Source organism: Diprion similis, chromosome 13, assembly GCF_021155765.1.
Source record: "Diprion similis isolate iyDipSimi1 chromosome 13, iyDipSimi1.1, whole genome shotgun sequence".
In the NCBI taxonomy this organism is placed as follows: Eukaryota; Metazoa; Arthropoda; class Insecta; order Hymenoptera; family Diprionidae; genus Diprion; species Diprion similis.
This window is the reverse complement of record NC_060117.1, coordinates 6,200,584-6,221,913: the sequence shown is the minus strand read 5'-3', so window position 1 is coordinate 6,221,913 and position 21,330 is coordinate 6,200,584. Positions and strand designations below refer to the sequence as shown.

The following is a 21,330-nucleotide window of genomic DNA, read 5'->3' as shown; positions in this document are numbered from 1 at the left end:
CAGTTTTTCGGCTGTAACTTTGCAGGTGTTGCTCGCAGCGTATCGGGACTGCGATTAATCGATTCCTCTCGCAAAATCACGTCGGAATAGTACCCTAAAGAATTAATTGCAGCACTTTCCAAAGTCGTCGAAATTTTCGCCAAAAATGCAAAGGGGTTAGCCTTGGATTTTTTTTGGCCGAAAAATCTTTTGTCTGGGAATCGATCCGTATGACGCTTTTTAGACTAATTCGACGCCCAGGAACTCAAAAAACACATGAAAAATAGCCTAGGACCAGCAGCGGAGAAATGACGATGAAAATCTGCAGTTTTTCGGCTGTAACTTTGCAGGTGTTGCTCGCAGCGTATCGGGACTGCGATTAATCGATTCCTCTCGCAAAATCACGTCGGAATAGTACCCTAAAGAATTAATTGCAGCACTTTTCAAAGTCGTCGAAATTTTCGCCAAAAATGCAAAGGGGTTAGCCTTGGATTTTTTTTGGCCGAAAAATCTTTTGTCTGGGAATCGATCCGTATGACGCTTTTTAGACTAATTCGACGCCCAGGAACTCAGAAAACACATGAAAAATAGCCTAGGACCAGCAGCGGAGAAATGACGATGAAAATCTGCAGTTTTTCGGCTGTAACTTTGCAGGTGTTGCTCGCAGCGTATCGGGACTGCGATTAATCGATTCCTCTCGCAAAATCACGTCGGAATAGTACCCTAAAGAATTAATTGCAGCACTTTTCAAAGTCGTCGAAATTTTCGCCAAAAATGCAAAGGGGTTAGCCTTGGATTTTTTTTGGCCGAGAAATCTTTTGTCTGGGAATCGATCCGTATGACGCTTTTTAGACTAATTCGACGCCCAGGAACTCAGAAAACACATGAAAAATAGCCTAGGACCAGCAGCGGAGAAATGACGATGAAAATCTGCAGTTTTTCGGCTGTAACTTTGCAGGTGTTGCTCGCAGCGTATCGGGACTGCGATTAATCGATTCCTCTCGCAAAATCACGTCGGAATAGTACCCTAAAGAATGAATTGCAGCACTTTCCAAAGTCTTCGAAATTTTCGCCAAAAATGCAAAGGGGTTAGCCTTGGATTTTTTTTGGCCGAAAAATCTTTTGTCTGGGAATCGATCCGTATGACGCTTTTTAGACTAATTCGACGCCCAGGAACTCAAAAAACACATGAAAAATAGCCTAGGACCAGCAGCGGAGAAATGACGATGAAAATCTGCAGTTTTTCGGCTGTAACTTTGCAGGTGTTGCTCGCAGCGTATCGGGACTGCGATTAATCGATTCCTCTCGCAAAATCACGTCGGAATAGTACCCTAAAGAATTAATTGCAGCACTTTTCAAAGTCGTCGAAATTTTCGCCAAAAATGCAAAGGGGTTAGCCTTGGATTTTTTTTGGCCGAAAAATCTTTTGTCTGGGAATCGATCCGTATGACGCTTTTTAGACTAATTCGACGCCCAGGAACTCAGAAAACACATGAAAAATAGCCTAGGACCAGCAGCGGAGAAATGACGATGAAAATCTGCAGTTTTTCGGCTGTAACTTTGCGGGTGTTGCTCGCAGCGTATCGGGACTGCGATTCATCGATTCCTCTCGCAAAATCACGTCGGAATAGTACCCTAAAGAATTAATTGCAACACTTTTCAAAGTCGTCGAAATTTTCGCCAAAAATGCAAAGGGGTTAGCCTTGGATTTTTTTTGGCCGAAAAATCTTTTGTCTGGGAATCGATCCGTATGACGCTTTTTAGACTAATTCGACGCCCAGGAACTCAGAAAACACATGAAAAATAGCCTAGGACCAGCAGCGGAGAAATGACGATGAAAATCTGCAGTTTTTCGGCTGTAACTTTGCAGGTGTTGCTCGCAGCGTATCGGGACTGCGATTAATCGATTCCTCTCGCAAAATCACGTCGGAATAGTACCCTAAAGAATTAATTGCAGCACTTTTCAAAGTCGTCGAAATTTTCGCCAAAAATGCAAAGGGGTTAGCCTTGGATTTTTTTTGGCCGAGAAATCTTTTGTCTGGGAATCGATCCGTATGACGCTTTTTAGACTAATTCGACGCCCAGGAACTCAGAAAACACATGAAAAATAGCCTAGGACCAGCAGCGGAGAAATGACGATGAAAATCTGCAGTTTTTCGGCTGTAACTTTGCAGGTGTTGCTCGCAGCGTATCGGGACTGCGATTAATCGATTCCTCTCGCAAAATCACGTCGGAATAGTACCCTAAAGAATGAATTGCAGCACTTTCCAAAGTCTTCGAAATTTTCGCCAAAAATGCAAAGGGGTTAGCCTTGGATTTTTTTTGGCCGAAAAATCTTTTGTCTGGGAATCGATCCGTATGACGCTTTTTAGACTAATTCGACGCCCAGGAACTCAAAAAACACATGAAAAATAGCCTAGGACCAGCAGCGGAGAAATGACGATGAAAATCTGCAGTTTTTCGGCTGTAACTTTGCAGGTGTTGCTCGCAGCGTATCGGGACTGCGATTAATCGATTCCTCTCGCAAAATCACGTCGGAATAGTACCCTAAAGAATTAATTGCAGCACTTTTCAAAGTCGTCGAAATTTTCGCCAAAAATGCAAAGGGGTTAGCCTTGGATTTTTTTTGGCCGAAAAATCTTTCGTCTGGGAATCGATCCGTATGACGCTTTTTAGACTAATTCGACGCCCAGGAACTCAGAAAACACATGAAAAATAGCCTAGGACCAGCAGCGGAGAAATGACGATGAAAATCTGCAGTTTTTCGGCTGTAACTTTGCAGGTGTTGCTCGCAGCGTATCGGGACTGCGATTAATCGATTCCTCTCGCAAAATCACGTCGGAATAGTACCCTAAAGAATTAATTGCAGCACTTTCCAAAGTCGTCGAAATTTTCGCCAAAAATGCAAAGGGGTTAGCCTTGGATTTTTTTTGGCCGAAAAATCTTTTGTCTGGGAATCGATCCGTATGACGCTTTTTAGACTAATTCGACGCCCAGGAACTCAAAAAACACATGAAAAATAGCCTAGGACCAGCAGCGGAGAAATGACGATGAAAATCTGCAGTTTTTCGGCTGTAACTTTGCAGGTGTTGCTCGCAGCGTATCGGGACTGCGATTAATCGATTCCTCTCGCAAAATCACGTCGGAATAGTACCCTAAAGAATTAATTGCAACACTTTTCAAAGTCGTCGAAATTTTCGCCAAAAATGCAAAGGGGTTAGCCTTGGATTTTTTTTGGCCGAAAAATCTTTTGTCTGGGAATCGATCCGTATGACGCTTTTTAGACTAATTCGACGCCCAGGAACTCAGAAAACACATGAAAAATAGCCTAGGACCAGCAGCGGAGAAATGACGATGAAAATCTGCAGTTTTTCGGCTGTAACTTTGCAGGTGTTGCTCGCAGCGTATCGGGACTGCGATTAATCGATTCCTCTCGCAAAATCACGTCGGAATAGTACCCTAAAGAATTAATTGCAGCACTTTTCAAAGTCGTCGAAATTTTCGCCAAAAATGCAAAGGGGTTAGCCTTGGATTTTTTTTGGCCGAAAAATCTTTTGTCTGGGAATCGATCCGTATGACGCTTTTTAGACTAATTCGACGCCCAGGAACTCAGGAAACACATGAAAAATAGCCTAGGACCAGCAGCGGAGAAATGACGATGAAAATCTGCAGTTTTTCGGCTGTAACTTTGCAGGTGTTGCTCGCAGCGTATCGGGACTGCGATTAATCGATTCCTCTCGCAAAATCACGTCGGAATAGTACCCTAAAGAATTAATTGCAGCACTTTTCAAAGTCGTCGAAATTTTCGCCAAAAATGCAAAGGGGTTAGCCTTGGATTTTTTTTGGCCGAAAAATCTTTTGTCTGGGAATCGATCCGTATGACGCTTTTTAGACTAATTCGACGCCCAGGAACTCAGAAAACACATGAAAAATAGCCTAGGACCAGCAGCGGAGAAATGACGATGAAAATCTGCAGTTTTTCGGCTGTAACTTTGCGGGTGTTGCTCGCAGCGTATCGGGACTGCGATTAATCGATTCCTCTCGCAAAATCACGTCGGAATAGTACCCTGAAGAATTAATTGCAACACTTTTCAAAGTCGTCGAAATTTTCGCCAAAAATGCAAAGGGGTTAGCCTTGGATTTTTTTTGGCCGAAAAATCTTTTGTCTGGGAATCGATCCGTATGACGCTTTTTAGACTAATTCGACGCCCAGGAACTCAGAAAACACATGAAAAATAGCCTAGGACCAGCAGCGGAGAAATGACGATGAAAATCTGCAGTTTTTCGGCTGTAACTTTGCAGGTGTTGCTCGCAGCGTATCGGGACTGCGATTAATCGATTCCTCTCGCAAAATCACGTCGGAATAGTACCCTAAAGAATTAATTGCAACACTTTTCAAAGTCGTCGAAATTTTCGCCAAAAATGCAAAGGGGTTAGCCTTGGATTTTTTTTGGCCGAAAAATCTTTTGTCTGGGAATCGATCCGTATGACGCTTTTTAGACTAATTCGACGCCCAGGAACTCAGAAAACACATGAAAAATAGCCTAGGACCAGCAGCGGAGAAATGACGATGAAAATCTGCAGTTTTTCGGCTGTAACTTTGCGGGTGTTGCTCGCAGCGTATCGGGACTGCGATTAATCGATTCCTCTCGCAAAATCACGTCGGAATAGTACCCTAAAGAATTAATTGCAACACTTTTCAAAGTCGTCGAAATTTTCGCCAAAAATGCAAAGGGGTTAGCCTTGGATTTTTTTTGGCCGAAAAATCTTTTGTCTGGGAATCGATCCGTATGACGCTTTTTAGACTAATTCGACGCCCAGGAACTCAGAAAACACATGAAAAATAGCCTAGGACCAGCAGCGGAGAAATGACGATGAAAATCTGCAGTTTTTCGGCTGTAACTTTGCAGGTGTTGCTCGCAGCGTATCGGGACTGCGATTAATCGATTCCTCTCGCAAAATCACGTCGGAATAGTACCCTAAAGAATTAATTGCAGCACTTTTCAAAGTCGTCGAAATTTTCGCCAAAAATGCAAAGGGGTTAGCCTTGGATTTTTTTTGGCCGAAAAATATTCTGTCTGGGAATCGATCCGTATGACGCTTTTTAGACTAATTCGACGCCCAGGAACTCAGAAAACAAATGAAAAATAGCCTAGGACCAGCAGCGGAGAAATGACGATGAAAATCTGCAGTTTTTCGGCTGTAACTTTGCAGGTGTTGCTCGCAGCGTATCGGGACTGCGATTAATCGATTCCTCTCGCAAAATCACGTCGGAATAGTACCCTAAAGAATTAATTGCAGCACTTTTCAAAGTCGTCGAAATTTTCGCCAAAAATGCAAAGGGGTTAGCCTTGGATTTTTTTTGGCCGAAAAATCTTTTGTCTGGGAATCGATCCGTATGACGCTTTTTAGACTAATTTGACGCCCAGGAACTCAGAAAACACATGAAAAATAGCCTAGGACCAGCAGCGGAGAAATGACGATGAAAATCTGCAGTTTTTCGGCTGTAACTTTGCAGGTGTTGCTCGCAGCGTATCGGGACTGCGATTAATCGATTCCTCTCGCAAAATCACGTCGGAATAGTACCCTAAAGAATCAATTGCAGCACTTTTCAGAGTCGTCGAAATTTTCGCCAAAAATGCAAAGGGGTTAGCCTTGGATTTTTTTTGGCCGAAAAATCTTTTGTCTGGGAATCGATCCGTATGACGCTTTTTAGACTAATTCGACGCCCAGGAACTCAGAAAACACATGAAAAATAGCCTAGGACCAGCAGCGGAGAAATGACGATGAAAATCTGCAGTTTTTCGGCTGTAACTTTGCGGGTGTTGCTCGCAGCGTATCGGGACTGCGATTAATCGATTCCTCTCGCAAAATCACGTCGGAATAGTACCCTAAAGAATTAATTGCAACACTTTTCAAAGTCGTCGAAATTTTCGCCAAAAATGCAAAGGGGTTAGCCTTGGATTTTTTTTGGCCGAAAAATCTTTTGTCTGGGAATCGATCCGTATCACGCTTTTTAGACTAATTCGACGCCCAGGAACTCAGAAAACACATGAAAAATAGCCTAGGACCAGCAGCGGAGAAATGACGATGAAAATCTGCAGTTTTTCGGCTGTAACTTTGCGGGTGTTGCTCGCAGCGTATCGGGACTGCGATTAATCGATTCCTCTCGCAAAATCACGTCGGAATAGTACCCTAAAGAATTAATTGCAACACTTTTCAAAGTCGTCGAAATTTTCGCCAAAAATGCAAAGGGGTTAGCCTTGGATTTTTTTTGGCCGAAAAATCTTTTGTCTGGGAATCGATCCGTATGACGCTTTTTAGACTAATTCGACGCCCAGGAACTCAGAAAACACATGAAAAATAGCCTAGGACCAGCAGCGGAGAAATGACGATGAAAATCTGCAGTTTTTCGGCTGTAACTTTGCAGGTGTTGCTCGCAGCGTATCGGGACTGCGATTAATCGATTCCTCTCGCAAAATCACGTCGGAATAGTACCCTAAAGAATTAATTGCAGCACTTTCCAAAGACGTCGAAATTTTCGCCAAAAATGCAAAGGGGTTAGCCTTGGATTTTTTTTGGCCGAAAAATCTTTTGTCTGGGAATCGATCCGTATGACGCTTTTTAGACTAATTCGACGCCCAGGAACTCAGAAAACACATGAAAAATAGCCTAGGACCAGCAGCGGAGAAATGACGATGAAAATCTGCAGTTTTTCGGCTGTAACTTTGCAGGTGTTGCTCGCAGCGTATCGGGACTGCGATTAATCGATTCCTCTCGCAAAATCACGTCGGAATAGTACCCTAAAGAATCAATTGCAGCACTTTTCAGAGTCGTCGAAATTTTCGCCAAAAATGCAAAGGGGTTAGCCTTGGATTTTTTTTGGCCGAAAAATCTTTTGTCTGGGAATCGATCCGTATGACGCTTTTTAGACTAATTCGACGCCCAGGAACTCAGAAAACACATGAAAAATAGCCTAGGACCAGCAGCGGAGAAATGACGATGAAAATCTGCAGTTTTTCGGCTGTAACTTTGCGGGTGTTGCTCGCAGCGTATCGGGACTGCGATTAATCGATTCCTCTCGCAAAATCACGTCGGAATAGTACCCTAAAGAATTAATTGCAACACTTTTCAAAGTCGTCGAAATTTTCGCCAAAAATGCAAAGGGGTTAGCCTTGGATTTTTTTTGGCCGAAAAATCTTTTGTCTGGGAATCGATCCGTATGACGCTTTTTAGACTAATTCGACGCCCAGGAACTCAGAAAACACATGAAAAATAGCCTAGGACCAGCAGCGGAGAAATGACGATGAAAATCTGCAGTTTTTCGGCTGTAACTTTGCAGGTGTTGCTCGCAGCGTATCGGGACTGCGATTAATCGATTCCTCTCGCAAAATCACGTCGGAATAGTACCCTAAAGAATTAATTGCAGCACTTTTCAAAGTCGTCGAAATTTTCGCCAAAAATGCAAAGGGGTTAGCCTTGGATTTTTTTTGGCCGAAAAATCTTTTGTCTGGGAATCGATCCGTATGACGCTTTTTAGACTAATTCGACGCCCAGGAACTCAGAAAACACATGAAAAATAGCCTAGGACCAGCAGCGGAGAAATGACGATGAAAATCTGCAGTTTTTCGGCTGTAACTTTGCAGGTGTTGCTCGCAGCGTATCGGGACTGCGATTAATCGATTCCTCTCGCAAAATCACGTCGGAATAGTACCCTAAAGAATCAATTGCAGCACTTTTCAGAGTCGTCGAAATTTTCGCCAAAAATGCAAAGGGGTTAGCCTTGGATTTTTTTTGGCCGAAAAATCTTTTGTCTGGGAATCGATCCGTATGACGCTTTTTAGACTAATTCGACGCCCAGGAACTCAGAAAACACATGAAAAATAGCCTAGGACCAGCAGCGGAGAAATGACGATGAAAATCTGCAGTTTTTCGGCTGTAACTTTGCAGGTGTTGCTCGCAGCGTATCGGGACTGCGATTAATCGATTCCTCTCGCAAAATCACGTCGGAATAGTACCCTAAAGAATCAATTGCAGCACTTTTCAGAGTCGTCGAAATTTTCGCCAAAAATGCAAAGGGGTTAGCCTTGGATTTTTTTTGGCCGAAAAATCTTTTGTCTGGGAATCGATCCGTATGACGCTTTTTAGACTAATTCGACGCCCAGGAACTCAGAAAACACATGAAAAATAGCCTAGGACCAGCAGCGGAGAAATGACGATGAAAATCTGCAGTTTTTCGGCTGTAACTTTGCGGGTGTTGCTCGCAGCGTATCGGGACTGCGATTAATCGATTCCTCTCGCAAAATCACGTCGGAATAGTACCCTAAAGAATTAATTGCAACACTTTTCAAAGTCGTCGAAATTTTCGCCAAAAATGCAAAGGGGTTAGCCTTGGATTTTTTTTGGCCGAAAAATCTTTTGTCTGGGAATCGATCCGTATGACGCTTTTTAGACTAATTCGACGCCCAGGAACTCAGAAAACACATGAAAAATAGCCTAGGACCAGCAGCGGAGAAATGACGATGAAAATCTGCAGTTTTTCGGCTGTAACTTTGCAGGTGTTGCTCGCAGCGTATCGGGACTGCGATTAATCGATTCCTCTCGCAAAATCACGTCGGAATAGTACCCTAAAGAATTAATTGCAACACTTTTCAAAGTCGTCGAAATTTTCGCCAAAAATGCAAAGGGGTTAGCCTTGGATTTTTTTTGGCCGAAAAATCTTTTGTCTGGGAATCGATCCGTATGACGCTTTTTAGACTAATTCGACGCCCAGGAACTCAGAAAACACATGAAAAATAGCCTAGGACCAGCAGCGGAGAAATGACGATGAAAATCTGCAGTTTTTCGGCTGTAACTTTGCAGGTGTTGCTCGCAGCGTATCGGGACTGCGATTAATCGATTCCTCTCGCAAAATCACGTCGGAATAGTACCCTAAAGAATCAATTGCAGCACTTTTCAGAGTCGTCGAAATTTTCGCCAAAAATGCAAAGGGGTTAGCCTTGGATTTTTTTTGGCCGAAAAATCTTTTGTCTGGGAATCGATCCGTATGACGCTTTTTAGACTAATTCGACGCCCAGGAACTCAGAAAACACATGAAAAATAGCCTAGGACCAGCAGCGGAGAAATGACGATGAAAATCTGCAGTTTTTCGGCTGTAACTTTGCGGGTGTTGCTCGCAGCGTATCGGGACTGCGATTAATCGATTCCTCTCGCAAAATCACGTCGGAATAGTACCCTAAAGAATTAATTGCAACACTTTTCAAAGTCGTCGAAATTTTCGCCAAAAATGCAAAGGGGTTAGCCTTGGATTTTTTTTGGCCGAAAAATCTTTTGTCTGGGAATCGATCCGTATGACGCTTTTTAGACTAATTCGACGCCCAGGAACTCAGAAAACACATGAAAAATAGCCTAGGACCAGCAGCGGAGAAATGACGATGAAAATCTGCAGTTTTTCGGCTGTAACTTTGCAGGTGTTGCTCGCAGCGTATCGGGACTGCGATTAATCGATTCCTCTCGCAAAATCACGTCGGAATAGTACCCTAAAGAATTAATTGCAGCACTTTTCAAAGTCGTCGAAATTTTCGCCAAAAATGCAAAGGGGTTAGCCTTGGATTTTTTTTGGCCGAAAAATCTTTTGTCTGGGAATCGATCCGTATGACGCTTTTTAGACTAATTCGACGCCCAGGAACTCAGAAAACACATGAAAAATAGCCTAGGACCAGCAGCGGAGAAATGACGATGAAAATCTGCAGTTTTTCGGCTGTAACTTTGCAGGTGTTGCTCGCAGCGTATCGGGACTGCGATTAATCGATTCCTCTCGCAAAATCACGTCGGAATAGTACCCTAAAGAATCAATTGCAGCACTTTTCAGAGTCGTCGAAATTTTCGCCAAAAATGCAAAGGGGTTAGCCTTGGATTTTTTTTGGCCGAAAAATCTTTTGTCTGGGAATCGATCCGTATGACGCTTTTTAGACTAATTCGACGCCCAGGAACTCAGAAAACACATGAAAAATAGCCTAGGACCAGCAGCGGAGAAATGACGATGAAAATCTGCAGTTTTTCGGCTGTAACTTTGCAGGTGTTGCTCGCAGCGTATCGGGACTGCGATTAATCGATTCCTCTCGCAAAATCACGTCGGAATAGTACCCTAAAGAATCAATTGCAGCACTTTTCAGAGTCGTCGAAATTTTCGCCAAAAATGCAAAGGGGTTAGCCTTGGATTTTTTTTGGCCGAAAAATCTTTTGTCTGGGAATCGATCCGTATGACGCTTTTTAGACTAATTCGACGCCCAGGAACTCAGAAAACACATGAAAAATAGCCTAGGACCAGCAGCGGAGAAATGACGATGAAAATCTGCAGTTTTTCGGCTGTAACTTTGCGGGTGTTGCTCGCAGCGTATCGGGACTGCGATTAATCGATTCCTCTCGCAAAATCACGTCGGAATAGTACCCTAAAGAATTAATTGCAACACTTTTCAAAGTCGTCGAAATTTTCGCCAAAAATGCAAAGGGGTTAGCCTTGGATTTTTTTTGGCCGAAAAATCTTTTGTCTGGGAATCGATCCGTATGACGCTTTTTAGACTAATTCGACGCCCAGGAACTCAGAAAACACATGAAAAATAGCCTAGGACCAGCAGCGGAGAAATGACGATGAAAATCTGCAGTTTTTCGGCTGTAACTTTGCAGGTGTTGCTCGCAGCGTATCGGGACTGCGATTAATCGATTCCTCTCGCAAAATCACGTCGGAATAGTACCCTAAAGAATTAATTGCAACACTTTTCAAAGTCGTCGAAATTTTCGCCAAAAATGCAAAGGGGTTAGCCTTGGATTTTTTTTGGCCGAAAAATCTTTTGTCTGGGAATCGATCCGTATGACGCTTTTTAGACTAATTCGACGCCCAGGAACTCAGAAAACACATGAAAAATAGCCTAGGACCAGCAGCGGAGAAATGACGATGAAAATCTGCAGTTTTTCGGCTGTAACTTTGCAGGTGTTGCTCGCAGCGTATCGGGACTGCGATTAATCGATTCCTCTCGCAAAATCACGTCGGAATAGTATCCTAAAGAATCAATTGCAGCACTTTTCAGAGTCGTCGAAATTTTCGCCAAAAATGCAAAGGGGTTAGCCTTGGATTTTTTTTGGCCGAAAAATCTTTTGTCTGGGAATCGATCCGTATGACGCTTTTTAGACTAATTCGACGCCCAGGAACTCAGAAAACACATGAAAAATAGCCTAGGACCAGCAGCGGAGAAATGACGATGAAAATCTGCAGTTTTTCGGCTGTAACTTTGCGGGTGTTGCTCGCAGCGTATCGGGACTGCGATTAATCGATTCCTCTCGCAAAATCACGTCGGAATAGTACCCTAAAGAATTAATTGCAACACTTTTCAAAGTCGTCGAAATTTTCGCCAAAAATGCAAAGGGGTTAGCCTTGGATTTTTTTTGGCCGAAAAATCTTTTGTCTGGGAATCGATCCGTATGACGCTTTTTAGACTAATTCGACGCCCAGGAACTCAGAAAACACATGAAAAATAGCCTAGGACCAGCAGCGGAGAAATGACGATGAAAATCTGCAGTTTTTCGGCTGTAACTTTGCAGGTGTTGCTCGCAGCGTATCGGGACTGCGATTAATCGATTCCTCTCGCAAAATCACGTCGGAATAGTACCCTAAAGAATCAATTGCAGCACTTTTCAGAGTCGTCGAAATTTTCGCCAAAAATGCAAAGGGGTTAGCCTTGGATTTTTTTTGGCCGAAAAATCTTTTGTCTGGGAATCGATCCGTATGACGCTTTTTAGACTAATTCGACGCCCAGGAACTCAGAAAACACATGAAAAATAGCCTAGGACCAGCAGCGGAGAAATGACGATGAAAATCTGCAGTTTTTCGGCTGTAACTTTGCGGGTGTTGCTCGCAGCGTATCGGGACTGCGATTAATCGATTCCTCTCGCAAAATCACGTCGGAATAGTACCCTAAAGAATTAATTGCAACACTTTTCAAAGTCGTCGAAATTTTCGCCAAAAATGCAAAGGGGTTAGCCTTGGATTTTTTTTGGCCGAAAAATCTTTTGTCTGGGAATCGATCCGTATGACGCTTTTTAGACTAATTCGACGCCCAGGAACTCAGAAAACACATGAAAAATAGCCTAGGACCAGCAGCGGAGAAATGACGATGAAAATCTGCAGTTTTTCGGCTGTAACTTTGCAGGTGTTGCTCGCAGCGTATCGGGACTGCGATTAATCGATTCCTCTCGCAAAATCACGTCGGAATAGTACCCTAAAGAATTAATTGCAGCACTTTTCAAAGTCGTCGAAATTTTCGCCAAAAATGCAAAGGGGTTAGCCTTGGATTTTTTTTGGCCGAAAAATATTTTGTCTGGGAATCGATCCGTATGACGCTTTTTAGACTAATTCGACGCCCAGGAACTCAGAAAACAAATGAAAAATAGCCTAGGACCAGCAGCGGAGAAATGACGATGAAAATCTGCAGTTTTTCGGCTGTAACTTTGCAGGTGTTGCTCGCAGCGTATCGGGACTGCGATCAATCGATTCCTCTCGCAAAATCACGTCGGAATAGTACCCTAAAGAATTAATTGCAGCACTTTTCAAAGTCGTCGAAATTTTCGCCAAAAATGCAAAGGGGTTAGCCTTGGATTTTTTTTGGCCGAAAAATCTTTTGTCTGGGAATCGATCCGTATGACGCTTTTTAGACTAATTCGACGCCCAGGAACTCAGAAAACACATGAAAAATAGCCTAGGACCAGCAGCGGAGAAATGACGATGAAAATCTGCAGTTTTTCGGCTGTAACTTTGCAGGTGTTGCTCGCAGCGTATCGGGACTGCGATTCATCGATTTCTCTCGCAAAATCACGTCGGAATAGTACCCTAAAGAATCAATTGCAGCACTTTTCAGAGTCGTCGAAATTTTCGCCAAAAATGCAAAGGGGTTAGCCTTGGATTTTTTTTGGCCGAAAAATCTTTTGTCTGGGAATCGATCCGTATGACGCTTTTTAGACTAATTCGACGCCCAGGAACTCAGAAAACACATGAAAAATAGCCTAGGACCAGCAGCGGAGAAATGACGATGAAAATCTGCAGTTTTTCGGCTGTAACTTTGCGGGTGTTGCTCGCAGCGTATCGGGACTGCGATTAATCGATTCCTCTCGCAAAATCACGTCGGAATAGTACCCTAAAGAATTAATTGCAACACTTTTCAAAGTCGTCGAAATTTTCGCCAAAAATGCAAAGGGGTTAGCCTTGGATTTTTTTTGGCCGAAAAATCTTTTGTCTGGGAATCGATCCGTATGACGCTTTTTAGACTAATTCGACGCCCAGGAACTCAGAAAACACATGAAAAATATCCTAGGACCAGCAGCGGAGAAATGACGATGAAAATCTGCAGTTTTTCGGCTGTAACTTTGCGGGTGTTGCTCGCAGCGTATCGGGACTGCGATTAATCGATTCCTCTCGCAAAATCACGTCGGAATAGTACCCTAAAGAATTAATTGCAGCACTTTTCAAAGTCGTCGAAATTTTCGCCAAAAATGCAAAGGGGTTAGCCTTGGATTTTTTTTGGCCGAAAAATCTTTTGTCTGGGAATCGATCCGTATGACGCTTTTTAGACTAATTCGACGCCCAGGAACTCAGAAAACACATGAAAAATATCCTAGGACCAGCAGCGGAGAAATGACGATGAAAATCTGCAGTTTTTCGGCTGTAACTTTGCAGGTGTTGCTCGCAGCGTATCGGGACTGCGATTAATCGATTCCTCTCGCAAAATCACGTCGGAATAGTACCCTAAAGAATTAATTGCAGCACTTTTCAAAGTCGTCGAAATTTTCGCCAAAAATGCAAAGGGGTTAGCCTTGGATTTTTTTTGGCCGAAAAATCTTTTGTCTGGGAATCGATCCGTATGACGCTTTTTAGACTAATTCGACGCCCAGGAACTCAGAAAACACATGAAAAATAGCCTAGGACCAGCAGCGGAGAAATGACGATGAAAATCTGCAGTTTTTCGGCTGTAACTTTGCAGGTGTTGCTCGCAGCGTATCGGGACTGCGATTAATCGATTCCTCTCGCAAAATCACGTCGGAATAGTACCCTAAAGAATCAATTGCAGCACTTTTCAAAGTCGTCGAAATTTTCGCCAAAAATGCAAAGGGGTTAGCCTTGGATTTTTTTTGGCCGAAAAATCTTTTGTCTGGGAATCGATCCGTATGACGCTTTTTAGACTAATTCGACGCCCAGGAACTCAGAAAACACATGAAAAATATCCTAGGACCAGCAGCGGAGAAATGACGATGAAAATCTGCAGTTTTTCGGCTGTAACTTTGCAGGTGTTGCTCGCAGCGTATCGGGACTGCGATTAATCGATTCCTCTCGCAAAATCACGTCGGAATAGTACCCTAAAGAATTAATTGCAGCACTTTTCAAAGTCGTCGAAATTTTCGCCAAAAATGCAAAGGGGTTAGCCTTGGATTTTTTTTTGGCCGAAAAATCTTTTGTCTGGGAATCGATCCGTAGGACGCTTTTTAGACTAATTCGACGCCCAGGAACTCAGAAAACACATTCAAAATAGCGTAGGCCCATTAGCAGAGAAATGTCGATGAAAATCACGAGTTTTTTGGCTCTTACTTTTCAGGCGTTGCTTGCAGCGTAATGGGATTCTACGCAATTGATTTTTCCCGCAACAATATTCGGAACCCTTAGTCATTGAATCATCCAAAATCGATTTAAGTATAGATTTTTCTACTTTTTTGTGCAAAAATTATTTCGTCCGAGAATTTATTCAAAGATCTTTTCCGCACGAATGGAACCACCCAGAACGTGCAAATAATCCACATCATACTATCACTCTTATCTTGTTTAATTTCCTAATCATCTGCTTCCAATGTTTGTTTCCTTGTCAATCAGTTTTTTGGAGTAATCCAGGTTCAAAAGAATCGTAACAAGCCGGTAAAATCGATTTCATGACACACAGCTGTCCGCCGAAACACCACCAAACCCATCACTCAAATTTAATCTCACACAAATTTGTTGTAACACACAATCGACTCGCATTTGTCATTGCAACGATTACAGAACTGAATCTCCCTCAAGGTCCTCATATCCGACCTACCTCAATCTGAACCTTACCGTTGTTCAATTTCTCAGTTTAAAAGTCCAACATTGTCCAGCGCGCGATCAAAAGGAGCACTGCATTCACAGGCAGGATACAACTATCTCCATGCACGTGCCAATCGATGAGTCACGCGCCAATAATTACTGTACAATCTACGGCTACCGGTCAGATATAATTGTCGTTACGGCATGCTCATACTTTGAAATCATTTTCAAATAATTTCAACAGGCCTTGTATAATCCAACGCATCAGAATACCTTAAATTCTCACACTTAAGTACGTCAATTGCACGTAATATCATTCAGACATACAATTATAAATATATCGAAGTGTTAAAAAAGTATTGGTACGTCTGTTTTCAATCCCACAAATCGTTTTACTGTATTTCTTGTTTTGCTCTACGAGAATGATTTGGTTGAACTAGTCTAACTAATAAAGATTATAGTCAAAGTGAGAATTCATTCATTTATCCTGTATCAAAATTCTTTGATAGCACGCCATTAGCAATTCTGTATATATTCAGTACTTCTGGAGTGATAATTTTGTTTAAAAACATATGAAAAGCAGATATGACAGGAATGTGATAAAATATAAAAATATAACCAGGGGAAGGAAGTGCAACTTGGGAGATAAGATAATAGAACAAAACGATGTTATACATATGAATAATAATCCACAATTCATAGATACATGCACAAACATGCAGTCTCGCTGTTAACAGATTGAAGTATACATAAAATAGATTAGATTACGATTCGAATAGATGTCATTAACAGTATAGAATAGTATAAGAGTAGAGTAAAGCTTTATTTTATCGTGTGAATACGTCATTACACATTTTACACGTATGCATACACATGATAACATCGAGATGAAACATTGAACAGGTCACATAGATAGCTGAACACACATAAGAAGCGATTAGAGATGTATATAAGAAAGAAGAAGATTAGAGGAAATTATAATTTATAACTCATAATCTTTTTGATTTTGTCTCTTCGTTGACGTGTATATATATATATATATATATATATATATATATATATATATATATATATATATATATATATATATATATATATATTGCATACAATTGATGTATCTAGAAATTCTGCTTGCCTTAGAACATAAATTATGTAAATTTAATAATAAAAAAACAAATATGACGTGAAAGAGCCCGTCACGAGAAAAATTTATTATATTCATTACACAGAAGTATTAATTTAGTTAATTTATCCTATGTAATTAATTACCGAAAACAATTTTAGTGAAAATTCACATCTGAATTTCCACAAAATAGAAATAAATGATTTTGGAAAAATTCAAAATTAACGTAGAAACAAGGATTCTTTTATTGAGATATAAAACTAATATGAAGTGTTAAATTTTTACCAATTATTTGTTATCGACATGCAATTTTACCTCAAGCACATTTACACGTGTTATTATTCCTCAGTAACAAATGACTAACACATATTTTTAAACAAAATGCGATAGTAAATTAGTTAACCTTGTCCACCAGAATATCCGAAAGTTAATAAATGGATAAGTAATTATACACACTATGTATTTACTTTGTGTTATTGATGCGTACGAAAGTCGAGAAGGTATAATAACAACAGAGACAATCGGGAAGCAGGAATATATCACCGTGAAGTGAATAACTAATGCGAAAATTAGAGGACGATACGTGAGAAAAGGAACTGTTTCTGCTTACCGACTGAGGTGTGGTCGCAGGTATTCTGGGCTGAAGATCGTGCTGAATTTTCTCGCGACGCTTTGGACCGTTGTCTTCGTACTTTGTGCGACCAAGTCAGTCCCAACTTTTTCTTACAAGGTGTCACCTGAACATCTTCTCCCCCCTTCGTGCTGAAAAATGCAATCAAAAAACGATCATTCCTGTAACAGATGCAGCAATTAAAATAAAAGAATGAATTTGCAGTCAGTGAAAAATTTCAGAAGTAAAATGTGCTCAGAACTATGACGACCTGTGAAATTATCAAATTTTTCAATATCATATTTTCGCTTTATTTTGCGAAAGTTCCCACATTCGAAAACACTTGAAACAATTTTATGGTAAAACTGCATTTAGAATGTTATATCCAAATATAGTTGCTTTAGAAATGATTTGCATTTTACTTCATAAGTTGTCCTAAAACTTATGACGTGTTTCGTTTGCTTTCATCGATAAAGTGAAATGATTTATCTTTAACACCCTAAAGCTACAGATATCCCAAAATACAAATGTAGGGATACTACTAATGGAGTTTTTAGAGGTCGTTGAAAAGAAATAAAAACACAGGTTAAAATTTACCTTGTTCCATTTCGTTGAGGTAACGGAAGAGGAAGTGGCGGCGGCAACGTTTCATCCAAATCTTCCCACTCGGATTCATCTCTGGTAGAATTCAATCCCGATAGAGAGCCAGCGTATAAGCTATTGACGCGTTCCTGATGAGGAAGATCAACGTCATCGTAGACGTCATGATCACAGGAGACGTCTTCGAGACTTGAGTATTCGTTGTTAATGGACAAGTAAGGGTTTTCACCATTAACTTTATCATTTTGCTGCAACAATGCTTCTCTGACAAATTGTTCCTTCGGCGGAACTATCATCGAGGCTTCCATTTTCGGTGAGAAACGATCCCCGTCAAGATTTCGAACCGCAAGATAACCACTCTTAGCTCTTGTGCCACTCGGCGACGTGTTTTCTCCTATCGATGCATAACTTGGTGGCATCACGTCGTCGTAAACGTCTTCCTCGTTTCCTTCCAATTCTGTCACTTCTTCCACAAGCGTTGGTCCCACGTCGTCGTAATCGTACTTCTAAGGAAGATTGAAACAGAATAATCGTTACTCATTGTCAGATTGCAATTACAAGTTGGATACATTTTTCACATCTACTACTATCAAGTTGCCAAGTAAAGACAGTGTTCTAATTACCCGGAATGAGTAATGTTAAGAAATTCAACCATGCCTAGCCACCAAAACTTACTTCAAAGAATTAATCTAAATGATATATCGTGATAAGCTTTTTCTGGATAAAAAATTGTCTCATTCTTATTTTCGAAAAACATCAGGAGATTCAACTGTCTCTAAAAATCAAAACCTATCTCAAAGCATTCCAATGGACTGGCGAAATATTTTTCTGGTTAAACAGGGTCTGGCTCTAATTTTCAAGTACAAAAATGGTATTGCTGCACACGATTCCTTATGTAACAAGAGTGTGTTACGCTTTTCTTTTTTTGACGAATTACGAAATTGAGGTTAGAGTCGCGTAATTTCAGATTTGTTTGCGACAGCGCATGCGCAGGATCTAAAAATGGCCTTTTCTGTACTCCGGGCTTGCGCATTTGCTGCAGACTCACTTTACTATCATAGAAACGGGTACTTTGTGTACGAAAAACACAACACACATAAAAACCGTTTGCAAATTCATAGACAATACAGGCAATGACTATTAACCCTAATTGGTCACTCTGGGTGAATTACAGCCCAAAATTTCTCAAACTTCTTGTAGAGTAATTTTGGAACTCATTGTTGAGGTAGGTTATCAGTTTTTTGGAACTGGGGGCGAATTAGGGCGATTCTAGTGAGGTGTGACCAATTTGGGTTAATGACGGAGGACTATTTTTTGGGTTAAAATGTTAGGGTCCCCCTTGAGATTGGATTATCAACTGTGACTTACTTCGGCAGATTCTCTGGAGGGTCCCACGTGGTCATATTCGTCATACTCTTCGTATTCCTCGTACTCATCGTCGGGATTGGAGTCAACCGAGGCTTGTCTTTCCTCGAGTGGGAATTTGTTCGACTTGTAAGATATTCGCTGGCTAGTTGTTCCGTTGGCTAGATTGGCTAGTGATTTCGAGATTTTCATCTGCTGGCTGCTCCACAGGAAGCTTGAATTCGGCGTTGGTCTTGACGGAACGTCAGCCATCAGTTCATAAATTTTCTCCTCGGCCTCGTTTTCACCCGTTTTCACCACCGTCGCAGTTGCGTTGCCCAGCTGCTCGGGTACTTTCTCCCTTTCGGATTCTTGGCGGTCGGCCACGTTTCCATTCGTGCACTGCAGCCTTCTCAGGGGTTCCCTTTTCGCCGCCACGGTCGCATCGCTTTTCATTTGATCAAAGAACGCGGTCTTCGATTTTACATTTTTTCTGCTCAGATCGGCGGGGCTCATCGGCACGTATTTATGGCTGTTCACCTTAATTTCATTCTTCAGCTCTCCCCCGTTCGTCAGGTTTCTACTGCACCAGTTTTTCGTCATCGACTGGATTCTGTTCTGCTCATCAGCGTCCAAACTGATCGGTAACGTCAAGGAAATTCGATTCTGACTCACCGTCGACGCAGAATTCGATCTGTTCTTTTCAACTATCAATTTCGGATTCGTCACCGAGGCGACGTGGACGAAATCTGTTGGTTCGGATATTTTAACATTCCTCAATTCTTCCCGGGACAGGCTCTTCAGCTTCGAAGACTTCAAGTCTGTTCTATTATTTGAGAATTTTCCAGCCACTGGTAAAACAGTGCAAGTTTTTTTCCTCTCCACATTTTCCGACGAATTTTCTTGCCTTTCAACTCCTTCAGATACATTAAGTGGGTTACTTTCGGGCAATTTGATTATAGAATAACCAGTTTCCATCGGCTCATTAGCCTCGTTTGACAAAGTATATAAATGAGCACTGTCATTAAGTGATCCTACAGGCAACTGTATGTTTGAACAGTTTCCATCGTGGTTCCGTAACTTTCCCAAAGATCTTGAGTTGGATCCGTGTTTCACGAATCCGGATTCCCTGTTCGTCTGTTTCCGCGAATCAGTCTTATTTCTTTTACGAATATGGCTATTAAGTTTCTCTGGCTTGTTTGAATTGCTACTCAGTTCCGGACTTGGTGACGTGGTCACCTCAGGCTCCAGAAGCTCGTTCAGCAGTTCCGGAAGTGTTTTTGACACGTTTTTACAATATGGCACTTTGACGGTATTCCCATTTTTTGACAGCAAACTTTGCCTGCTGCCGCCGCTTTCCTTCGGCGTGTTTTCAAATTTACCGGTCACGACGTTTACCTTATGTCGCTGTTTCCAGTGTAAACTTGACCCGGATCGAACCTGCGCAAATTCGAAACCTCAATTTTAATACGAATAGAAATATCGCAACCACGGTTAGCCACCGGATGATTCATATATGTACAAAACTAGGTCTCCCAATCTATTCCGAATTTTCCGGTTAGAAACTTACCGTTTCTCTTACTGAACCGGAAATAAAAGAACACTGAGACGTTACAGTTTTCTCTGTGACTAACATCATTTTCTCCTTGTTTAGAGTGTATAATGTTACATAATGTTTGTGAAGCAGTCCTGTTGAACGAATTGTTTTGTGATTGTCTGTACTAAATAAAAAATGTCTTTCTGACTAGTATGCAAATTCCACAAACGCAATTTCTTTTAATTATTTCATTCGTATTTCCAGTACTTTCATCTTTCCCTGATCTGTTATTGATATTGACTGTAAATTTATCGCGACTAGCTTCTCCATTAAATACCATGATAGTGATTAAAAAAATTTTTTTTAGATATGTTTCTATAAAAATATGATTCAAATAAAAAAATGGAATAAATATTCTCATAGTTTTCGTTTAATTAATAAAGGTTATTTTCTCGACCATAAGAATTTTGCCATTCTCATTTATATTTTTGGAAATACAAAACCGGTATATAATTATAAATTCATGCAATGAGTGCCGTTCGAAAATCGGACACCCGCAAAGATATTCAAATAACTCTTTAGACATGAGTATAATAATGTATGAGATGGAGTTGAAGTGTGGAACCACTCAATTTTCGCGGTGTGATTTTTTGTTCGTTTACCTCTCCTTTAGCTCCAGAGGTCAACGGAATTCAGTCCCGTGGTGTGAGTATACATGGTATGCCTAGGAGTGCAGCTTCCTTCTCCAAAAAAGTTTCTTTCTCGCGCGGGACGGGACTTAAGTAAGATGTGTACCAACGACGGCAAAATACCCTAGATCGGTGGTGATTAATTGTTGTGACGTTGAATCTGCGTGGTGAAAAAATGAGCGGGACTTTAAATAACTCACACCACAACTACACATGGTGGTATTACCAAGCAGGATAGCGTTCACCGGAAAAATAATTCCCTAACAATATAGGGATTTCTTTAGACAGTTGGTACACGTCTCACTTAAAGGCTTTAACCTCGAAGAAAGGGGCGTGTCGCAGGAG

At 41.5% G+C, this 21,330-nt stretch overlaps 1 protein-coding gene across 1 annotated transcript in view; it reads right to left on the bottom strand.

The window, feature by feature from the left end:
* LOC124413791 overlaps positions 1–21,330 on the bottom strand; it is an 83,065-nt gene that overhangs the window by 60,338 nt on the left and 1,397 nt on the right. Inside the window, exons 2-4 of the mRNA XM_046894563.1 lie at positions 18,784–20,199; positions 17,413–17,921; positions 16,816–16,967 (exon numbers count right to left, since the gene is read on the bottom strand). Of these exons, the coding sequence (XP_046750519.1) occupies positions 16,816–16,967; positions 17,413–17,921; positions 18,784–20,199 (2,077 nt within the window). The remainder of the gene's footprint in view (positions 1–16,815; positions 16,968–17,412; positions 17,922–18,783; positions 20,200–21,330) is intronic.